The 10,501-nt window shown below is 42.4% G+C and overlaps 1 protein-coding gene across 2 annotated transcripts in view; it reads right to left on the bottom strand.

Annotated features, from left to right (window-relative positions):
• Positions 1-360: 360 nt before the first annotated feature.
• The window catches only part of abcb7 (ATP binding cassette subfamily B member 7), a 23,348-nt gene continuing 13,207 nt past the window's right edge, over positions 361-10,501 (bottom strand). For both annotated transcript variants that reach the window (XM_088292803.1, XM_088292804.1), the window contains 8 exons: positions 9,503-9,677; positions 7,600-7,757; positions 5,615-5,778; positions 5,384-5,513; positions 4,874-5,045; positions 3,928-4,031; positions 3,344-3,451; positions 361-1,637 (listed from right to left, as the gene is read on the bottom strand). In XM_088292803.1, coding sequence (XP_088148929.1) covers positions 1,419-1,637; positions 3,344-3,451; positions 3,928-4,031; positions 4,874-5,045; positions 5,384-5,513; positions 5,615-5,778; positions 7,600-7,757; positions 9,503-9,677 — 1,230 coding nt within the window. In that variant the 3' untranslated portion in view covers positions 361-1,418. The remainder of the gene's footprint in view (positions 1,638-3,343; positions 3,452-3,927; positions 4,032-4,873; positions 5,046-5,383; positions 5,514-5,614; positions 5,779-7,599; positions 7,758-9,502; positions 9,678-10,501) is intronic.

Raw genomic sequence — 10,501 nt, 5'->3', positions numbered from 1 at the left:
TAACAAGATAGCTAACTGCTGATGCAAACAAAAGGTGCTCCAGTTTTTTTTATAGTACGGAGAGGGGATCACGGGGTATTGTTTTAGAAATAAGGAACACTGAAAAAAAAAAAAAAAAGTTACAAGAATGAGATATCTTTACAATTGAGTACCTCACAGCTCAGTCTTGGCACATTTTCAACAATATTTAGATGAAGTCATTGCAAGATCACAATTCTTCATGTTTTAACCGCAAAAAAACAACACTTTTGTGTCAATAATGCAAATCAAAATGATTATCTATTTCCTGAAAACCTACCAGACATTATTTTTTCCATTAGTATTATCATACTGCACAAGAAACCAGACGCAAGATGGGTGTATCGAAGACAATCATTTCATTTTATTAATAGAAACAATACCAGCAGGGATTCAAACAAAGTGTGCGAATCACAAACAATGCAGCCCTCTGAAAATGAGGACATACATGTCAGTTTTTAAATATTAATATTGACGCAAAACCTTCAATTCTGTCTGATCAATACGTCCAATTAGCTGCTGTTAAAATGACAAAGGCGACTGTCGTCACAATAGCTGCTGTGCCAAGGCTGCAAAATGTTCCCAGAGGAGCCCTCGCAACATGGCTCACACTGTGGTGAAAAGCATTCATCATTTATTAGACGCCTCTCGCCGTTGCGGCAGTGTTATTTTTACATCGATGCATCAGTGACATCGTGCTAATTCACGCGGGAGACAGCTTTGTGTGCGCGTGACTCCAAATATTCACCTATAGTTGATGCATTAATGGGGACAATCTGAACAATTTAACATTTCACTCAAGTCTGTGACATTTGAAGCGTAAATGTGCTGTGAGTCTGAGCCGTGGGGAAAGTCTGAATTGGCAACATAAACACTTATTTAAAAACAATCAGGTTGAATTAATCTAAAAAAATAATCTTTTAGATTTAGCCATATAAAGCGTGTCGTATGAAGACATATGTACATCATTACGCGTAATCTCCTCTTGTCTCCAGTGTGAAGAAAGATGTCAATAAAACCCAATGGCTGCAAAGCAAAGACGGGGAAGTGGATGCGACCATGTTGTCGAGCAGATGTCTCGCGTGCATGTATGTGATATACAAGGTCTCTTACTCTTGGCTTCAAGTGAGGAAATTGACATATAGAAGCTCTGGACGCCATCCAGTGTCTGTTCAGCTCCTCCTCAAGTTGGCCAGCGAGAGGCTTTATTCCGATAAGGAGAAAGACAAGCTGGGGGGAAAAGGAAGCATGGCTGCACGATGGGGCTTGGTTGGGATGCATGATGGGGCCACATCCCTCCCCCCTCCACTTTCCCTTTCTCAAATACCACACAGACTGGGGATTTCAGCCTGGGCCATCTGTGTGGGGATGGTGACGAGACTTGGAGGTGGCAGTTCCTCTCAGCAGGAGCAGTTCCCGCAGCCCTTCACACTGTTGAGGATCTCCTCCTGTAGTTTCTTCCTCTCCTCCTCCTTCTGGGAGAGGCGCTCCGGCGCCGGCTGGCTGGAGCTCTTGTTGCTGTTCAGGATTTTGCTGTTCTGGGTGTTCCACAGGTCGGCGTATAAGCTGCCCGCCGTGCCGAGGAGGGTTTCATGGTTGCCGCGCTCTTTCACTTTACCCTGCCCCACCGGAAGGGGGGAAAAAAACAAACAAAAGAAACCCAAGTTTGCCCAAATCCAAATGGCTGTAAACACACACATGCAAAGGGAAGGTGGCGTAATGAGAAGAGTTTTAATAATAATCTCTTCATGACCACCAACACTGACCACACTCTGCCAGCTCCCCCCTGTAGGATCCCTCACGCCTCCTGAACAACTGTTGCATTTCTCGCGCAAAAACACTGACTCACACACACACACACTCGCATGCACGCCTCCCACACAGTCCAACACAAATGAATGCGCCCCCTTTCCCCCAAGCTCTCATGAGCATGCAGAGGTGTCGGTATTATCTTTAGTGAGCCCAAGACGCGAATTCTACCGCTGGCGTGCTTTTTAATGAGCACCCCGGGCGGTCCTCTGCCGGCGACACCTGCAAACTCCATGGCGACATCACACACACGAAACATGCCTCCTCGCCACGACCCTCTGATCCCCGCCATCAGACTCTGGAAACATGGAGGCACACATGCTCTCTGGGAGCCGTTCAAAAAGAGCCTCTTATTTCATCAGCACTGGGAGCGCTGATGGAAAATGTCACTTGACTGCTGACACGTTTCAAATTGATGCTCCTTTAAGACCGTAAGTGATTCCAAGGAAGGCCTTTACATATCATAGTAGTTTCTCTCCTCACCTGACAATTTTGATAACACACCATTGACCGCATCAGGAAGACTCATTGTGTTTACAGTGAACCCCCATTTATCACACGGGATACCCCAAGAAAATTCAGGATATAGCGAAAGCATTTTAAAAATACCCAACTCACATGCTTTAAACACATTTTTATAACACACTTTTAAAGCTTTCCTGAACACCTGCTCACACTTTCACTGTCAAAGAAATGGATGATACGTCACATCACTTTTGGAAAGAAGGAGAAGACTTTGGGTTGCACAGTTCTCCAAACAAGAGGCAACGCAAGTAAAGGTTAAAAAACAGATGATATTTGGTTCCGCCCATATCCCAAACAAGGTCTGAACTGAACATGGCGCGATAGCTACAGTGTATCGTGGTAGAAGTATTTGGGACTACAATCATGCCTTCCTGCCAGTGCAAGTTGATGATAGAACAATTGAAGTCGTTTCTGAAGAAAAGATGCTTCGTAAACTCTTTGATAAAAAAAAAATAATCTCTGATTTATGGAGTATTGTTATAAACAGGTAAAGTATAAAGTGGCAAAATCCAGGCAGAGAACTCCTGTGTTTTGCACTAACAAGATGTTGACATAAATGTACCATCTCCCGGTGGAATACAATAATCAGTGTCCAAAATAAACTGTTAAATTTGCAATACTGGCAGTGATAATTAACAAAAGGTCATTTGAGCGCAAACCTTCATGCAAAATGTGCTAATTGGACTGGCCATTAATAACAGGCACGCACAGTTCCTCGGCAATTTGTGAGTCACTGATTTTTTTTTGGGGGGGGGGCGATCCTCTTTTCGTTATTCGCAGAAAAAGTCAGGAACTCGATTTTTGTCTAATATAGTATTGCTTTGGCGCCATCTTGTCGCATCTTTGTACCAACAAACTAACGTTGACGTGAAAGGGGAGGAGCTCATTTAGTTAGACCGCAGCCATGTCTTGCCGCTATCATGTGGCATCTACAGGCAATTAAAAATTTTTAATCCAAAAGCAAATGAAGTGGAAAATAAAGACTACGTACCTCACTAAGCACAATGATCTCATCGGCGTCGACAACGGTGGAAAGCCTGTGAGCGATGAACACCGAGGTCCTGTCTTTCACCATCTCCTTCATTGCGCTCAGGATGTTCTGAAAGACGAACCAGCATTGTTTTTTTTTTTTTTCAAGTGTTCCACTCATATGAAATGTTGCAAAGGTGGAGGCCTTGAAAAAACAGCATTCACCAACATGTGACTAATAAGATAGAAATTCACTCACAAATACAACTCCAAATCTTCTCTCATATGCTTCTCACTGCAATGTGTATGTATGTTAATTCACAAACGCGCTCACATCAACCGGAAATGTATCCACCGTGCCGCTCTTTCCTCTCAAAAGCAGAAATGGTGTGCTGAACTTTCTCATTAAATGTAACATTTACAAAGACTGAGGGGGTTTAAGCTGAGCTGGAGCTTAAGGAGGAGGAAACGGCGGCAGGTGGCAAGGGGGAATATGTGCAGTGGTGTGTGAAGGGGGTGGGAGGGGATGGGGGTGCAGAATTATCATGTGCACCTTTGGCAGGTGACTGAGTGAGTGTTTGTTCTGTAAAATATGCATGCCCGCACCTCTTCTGTGATGGAGTCCAGTGACGATGTGGCCTCATCGTACAGGAGAATGGGCGGATTCTTCAATATTGCACGGGCGATGGCAACACGCTGCTTCTCGCCGCCTGAAACGAAACAATGGACGTCATGAAACAATGCAAACAGACCTCAGCGGGTAGGTATGAAATTATGAGCGAAAGGTCTCCCCCTGCCCTCATCGGATAATCACCTCGAGCAGAGAGAAAACGCACCACAGCTACAATTCTGCATGACGGGTACAAGAAGACTTTTATTTAATTGTGAAGGAAAATCAGCAGGAGACTTTGGCTCTGGGTCTGACTCAGCCTTTGTTAAATACAAGCTGTGTGTGGCCTTTTGAATGCAAGCAGCTTTTAGAGACATTATAAAACGGCGCCAGCAGTGGGGAATGTCAAAGAAGGAAGTTTGAAACCCAGACTGCCCCCAACTTAATGATAACTTGACAAAGTAAGATATATGTAACAATTCTTGACAAGTGAAAAAGGAATTTGGAACATGAGGAGTTTACATCGTCTCAATGGCGTTTGATGGGGTTGAAGTCAGGACCATCAAATTCAAACTTGCCTTTAAGGACCTCACTTTGCTCTGTGGGGCACAGTTTTGCTTGCCTACATCAAACTTGTTCCCACAAAAAAATTCATTGTAAAAAATGTCTTGGTATTAATAATCAAAGGGAACAATTAGGTCCAAGCCAAACCATGATTGAGGAACTATTTGGAGAATTGGGCCTCTCTTTGAGCGATTCATGCCTGGCTCCCAACTGTGCGGCACTATTTTAACCACGCGGTTTAAAAAAAAAAAAAAAAAGGAAAAAAAAGAGAAAAAAAACCCTTAAATGCAGAAAAAAAGTTATTGCTATAAACCGAGTACTTCGTGATTTATTTTTGGGATGATGATATTTTAAAACGGTCATTAAATTGCAGCAAACCTGACAGCTTTAGGCCCCGCTCGCCAACTTGGGTGTCATAGCCATGCGGCATCCTGAGGATGGCGTCATGGATGCCTGCAAGACGAGCGACTTGGTAAACATCCTCTGGTGTGGCGTTGACGTTCCCGTACTGCAGGTTGTAGAAGATGGTGTTGTGGAACAGAACAGCATCCTGACAACAGAGAGGAGAGAATTTTTTTTAAAAAAAAATCAATCTTCAGAGAGCATATTGTTATTGCTGCAGCGACGGGAGCAGAGTGCTGTAGATCCAAAGACAAAGGTAGGAGGGAGAAAGAGTACTATGCGAATGAAAAAAAAATTTCCCATCTGTTCAGATTATCTTGTGAGCACATTGCAGAGAAAGCTAAATGTAATTTAACTCATTTTAACAAGCTGTTGTTGAATATTAACACACAAAAGAAATCCAACTAACTTTCACAATTGTGCGTAAAACTTAAGTGTCATGCATGTTGGAAAATCATATTGCCTCTATCGTATTGCATCACTGACCTGCGGAACGACCCCTAAAGCTTTCCTCAAGCTCTCAAGGCTGACGTCTCTGATGTTTTGCCCACCGATGTATATGTTCCCCCGCTGGGGTTCATAGAAGCGGAACAACAGCCGAACAACCGTGCTCTTCCTGAAAGCAGAGATGGGACCAATCACCAGAGGCATTCTTACATTCCAGTGATGACAGCGGGTGGAGACAATTGTTAGACCTCACTAATCCTGCCAACTTACCCGGAGCCACTGCTACCAACTATGGCCACCTTCTTTCCAGCAGGTACCTCGAAGGTCACCCCGTTCAGGACTTTCTGGCCTTCCAGGTACTCAAAATAGACATCCTCAAAGCGAATAGTGGACTCTTGTGGCATGATGTTTAAAGGGGGGGCTAGATCTTTTTCCTGCAGCAAATCACAAAGTTGACTGACGATGAAATGGAAAAAGATTTAAAAAAAAAAAAAAAAAAGTAATTACAGCCACTGGCACACAAGGCCAGGCATATTAGATGGATAAATATACAATATGTAACGTAACGCCTTGTAAAGATGGATAATGGCGGAGAAGAAAAAAAAAAAACAGAAGCGGGTTTAAATGGTACTTGGTAAAATGGTAAAATAAAAGAAAGAAAAGACTCATTCTTCACCTTCACGATGACTAACTGGTCAATACGCATCAAAAACCCTAGGTACACAATGGGCTCGGCTTTCAGCACAGCTCAGAGATAAAGCCAAGGTCAGTAACTAATAAAGCGCTGTCTTCATGCCAAGACTGAAAGCCTGTTCTACAAACTAACAGCGACATAATCACCCAAAAGCCTGTAGCTAAAGCATCGAGTAAAACGCTCATGCTGGCTTCTTTTAAGTTGAAAAAGCTTCCAAAAAACGCAGGCCTGTTGGTAGCTAGATTGTCAATACAACATAAATGACAGCGCAGGCCCGCTCTGCCAATTAATACAAACAACTCACAGTCCATTAGAACAAACAAATTAGAACTTCACAATCCCACATGCAGGAAAGGAAAAATCATTTATTTGGTGGAGTAGTAGTTAAAGGGATGGACTGGATTATTTTAAGTACATAATGCAAATGTTGAAAAGAATGCATAATGTGTCCAGTCAATAATGGCCTGCTGGGCTGTGCCATTCTCCGGGGAATCACAAATGAGCGCAGGACTGATGAGTGGGGAAAAAAAAAATAAGAAATAAGAATCATTATTACTGCTGCAATTACAGGCCAGACACCTCAATAGCGCCCAGAGTGCCAGGCAGCAGACACACATTTGCACTTAAGTGGACTCTTCTTGCGCGAGATGGGCTGTCAGGACGTTTCATAAAAATAACTGACTGCCACTTCAACAGGAGAAACAAAGGGTGTGCCTGTTCAAATCAAATCTGCATTGACAGTGTTTAAACAGTAAACATCCGAGACAGTATTTTAAGTGCACCCGCAACGTGCCAGGGTTGCTGAAACGCAAGATGGGAAAGAGTCCACAGGCTCCTTACAGCTTTTCTAAGATCAATGTAAGTACATCTGAAGGACTTTCAAGATTTTATTTATTACATTAAAATGGCCCCCAGTTGGATTTAAAGTCAGGAGAAGATTGCTGTTACAACTTTACTTTTCCTTTTTTTTTTTTTTTTTTACTATATATCATACGACAGCAATAGATAACGGTTAAAGGTTGCGAGGAACAGTACTCAAGAGGCTAAAACACGACAACAGCATTAAAATAATTAAAAATACTAAGATGACACAGTGTAAAACTGGTTAGAATATTTGCCTCACATTTCTAACGTTGAGAATTAAAATCCAGGCACTGGCCTTCCTGTGTGGACGTTGCATGTTCTCCTTGAGGTTGCATGTTTTTTTTTTTACAGCTACTCTGGCTTCCACTCGCATTAGAAAAAAATGCATGTTAAGTTCGTTAAAAACTTGAAATTGTCCGTAAATGTGAATGTTTTTGTCTAAAATTTGAATGACAACAAATGAATGGATAAACAAAAATTGAAGGTACCAAACCTGTGGCTGTAAAAAAAAAAAGAGAGACTGATTTTGAAGGTTTTTTCTTTTTCTTTATATATCTTTAGGCGTTTCTATACAGTATCTTGTTTCCTTGCATACAAGCTGAGACCTTGTCAGAATAATAAAGGGAACACACAAAATGCTCTTGCCAATGAACTCAGCAATGTGAAGAAATTAATGTCAAGCTCCTGCTGAAGTTACCTTGATCTTGGTGTCAATACTGAGCAGCGTGAAAAGTGTGTTCATGTCTATGAGAGCCTGCCGCGTCTCCCTGTACACTGTTCCCAGGAAGTTTAGGGGGAGGGACAGCTGGAAGAGCAGGCCGTTCACCATCACCAGGTCACCCACTGTCATCGTACCTTCACGTCAAAAGATGGATTCATAGGTTAGGGTTGCCCATCCTGTAAAAATGTGAAGAGCACTAACAAAAGCAAATCAATAAATACATTTTGTTGCAATGCATGTTTTTCATTTTGTCACCAAATGTCAGGGAAATGTTTAAGGCTTTTCGATGATCAAACTTGCATAGCTTTATTTACTTTTTTTTTCCCACAGCCAAGTTGACTTATTGATTCATCTATGTTGTAACAAATCAATGTCTGTTGCTCATATGTCTTAAAATATAGTATTGATCCCATGATAGAAAAGTTTGCGTCTAAGCCGTCTGTCCATGCCCTTTGTTTGGTGGTGGTAAAATCCTTTGAAGGTTTCCTTGAGGTTTTTACAGGATGTGGTTTGACAGATTAAGACAACTGGCTCCTCTCATTTCTTTAAAGGGGTACTCCCAATTATTGATTATTGGTTTTGGCCATTATTAACTGCAACCTGTCCTCTGGTTTAGTTCCCCAACATTTTAAACATGACATGGTGCAACCCCTGCTCAAGAAACATGGCCTTGATCAAGTAGTGCAATCAAATTTTAATTAGACCCATTTCCAAGATGCCTTTAATTAAAAAAAAATATTAAAAAAAAAATCTGGAAAAGGTGGTGCACGCACTGAGAAATCTTTCTCGGATCAGCATAAGACCATGGAGGTTTTAAGATGATGAACAGCACAGGCAGCCCTGTTACGACCTTTTAATGACATCCTCCTGGCTAATGACACTGGAGACTGTGTGTGTCTAGTTTTGTTGGATCTGATCGCAGCGTTCGATACGGTGGACGACAGTATCCTGTCGGCTTGTTTCCAGCACCAGGTGAGCATTATAGTAGCGGACTAGATCCTATTTTATGTTATCCTTGGGTGCTCTGACTCACGCTCTGCCTCACTGTCATGTGGTGTTCCACAGGGTTACATTTTGGGGCCTTTGCTATTTTCATTTTATTTCCTGGACGTCGGCTTGGTGTGTTGAGGCCTTAAATCCAACAGTGTTGAACTTAAGTTTTAAATTGGACTGGTAAACTAGTGCCGTATGTTAAATTCAATTCTTTTCATGTTGGGCAGCTGGTTAAAGTAAAGCCTCTCCATTCTCAACAACACTTAGAAACAGTAATCCATGGTTTTGTTACATCTCGGCTGGATTACTGTGAGACACTTTATTTTGGAGTCAGCCTCCTCTCCAGTTGGTGCAAAATGCAAAATGCTGCTGTTGCTAGCCTCCTAACTGCTGCTTCACGGACCGAGTACATAACTCTGGCCTGCCTTCACTAGCCCCCTGTACATTTTAGTGTTCGTTTTAATATTATTTGATTTCAAATATTTAAATGGTCTCAGTCCACCTTACTTCTCTGAGCTCCTTATACCCAAGCATGTGCCTAGTGCCTCAGGTCAACGGACCAGGTACCAAAGGCTAAGCGTCGGCTCAGAGGGTTAGGTTAAGCCTTTTTTTGTTGAAATAATCCACCGCAAAACATTGGGCAAGCCCCTTCTCTGTCCATTTTTTCAAACTCATTTTACAACAGATTTTATTCTAGGGCTTTTGACTCCGCATGAGACTCGAACATCTGTATAAACATTGTACCGTCAATCATTTTTTTCACACTAGATGGTGAGTCAAGCAGCTTATCAGAAACGCCAATGTTACACATCGGGCAAAGAATGTTATGCAATCGATCTAAGCAAGAATATGATGACAATCATTGTGGCCTTCTGGCCATACCCACCTGCTGCAATGCCCTTGCTTGCCAGCAACATGATGCCGGTGAGGCCGACGCTGAAGACGGCGCTCTGGCCAAAGTTAAGCATTGCGAGCGAGGTCGTGGTTTTTAATGAGGAAGACTCGTAGCTTTTCAGGAAGCCATCATACCTTTGGGCTTCATACTTCTCGTTGTTGAAGTACTGAGGTAGAAAACACAAAAAGATGGCAATGAGAATGACTCAGAGACAGTCCAGGGTTTAATTTTGAGAAGAATGCGCACGTTGACGGACAATACGAGAAGCACAAAACGTGGTTGGGGTTGGAGGTTATGGAACCATAAAGTGCAGTGTCAGACAGACAGACGCTAAAGCACAACCCACATCAAGGATACATTTGTTCTCAGTGACTGCACTGAGTGGAGTCTGGGTCTCGGTTAGCCTGGCCGCTGAAACACTTCACATTTCTGTATCTTCATACCCATGGCATTACAATGAAAATCAGCAAGCTAACAGTTCAAAATTCTGAGAAAACTGCACAATAACCTTTTGTGAAGCCAAATAATCTTGAAGAGTATTAATTATATCCTTAAAGTAAAGATATAAACTATAGTATACAATTGTTTCTGTCAATCTGGATATACATCCGTTGTTGGCATCTTAATGCCTCCCAACAGAGAACCTTAAGTGCTGAGTCACAAGTGCAGCACTAATTTTGATTAAGACATACAGCTATCACTTCAGGGAAAAACCTCATGAATCTGCTACAAGCACATTGCTGAAACGCAGCAAATAAAACTCCAGCCATAACAAGCTGCCTCCTCCACTCCATCGCCAATTACCCACTAACTGACAAACATTGCATTTGTTTAGTTGCCCTATTGTTTTTTGGTTTTTTTTCTCTCAGGCAAAGTGGGCGATTTGCGTCTTTTGGTACAGACTGTAGCAATGGACATGTCATAGATTGGAACAGAGGCAAAAGTAGGGGACCTGCGGGTGGGGTGGGGGCTAGAAGAGAGGAAAATATG

Source organism: Idiotropiscis lumnitzeri, chromosome 4 (genome assembly GCF_059441095.1).
Source record: "Idiotropiscis lumnitzeri isolate Australia: NSW breed Sydney's pygmy pipehorse chromosome 4, RoL_Ilum_1.0, whole genome shotgun sequence".
NCBI classification, from domain to species: Eukaryota; Metazoa; Chordata; class Actinopteri; order Syngnathiformes; family Syngnathidae; genus Idiotropiscis; species Idiotropiscis lumnitzeri.
This window is presented reverse-complemented; position numbering and strand designations above follow the sequence as displayed.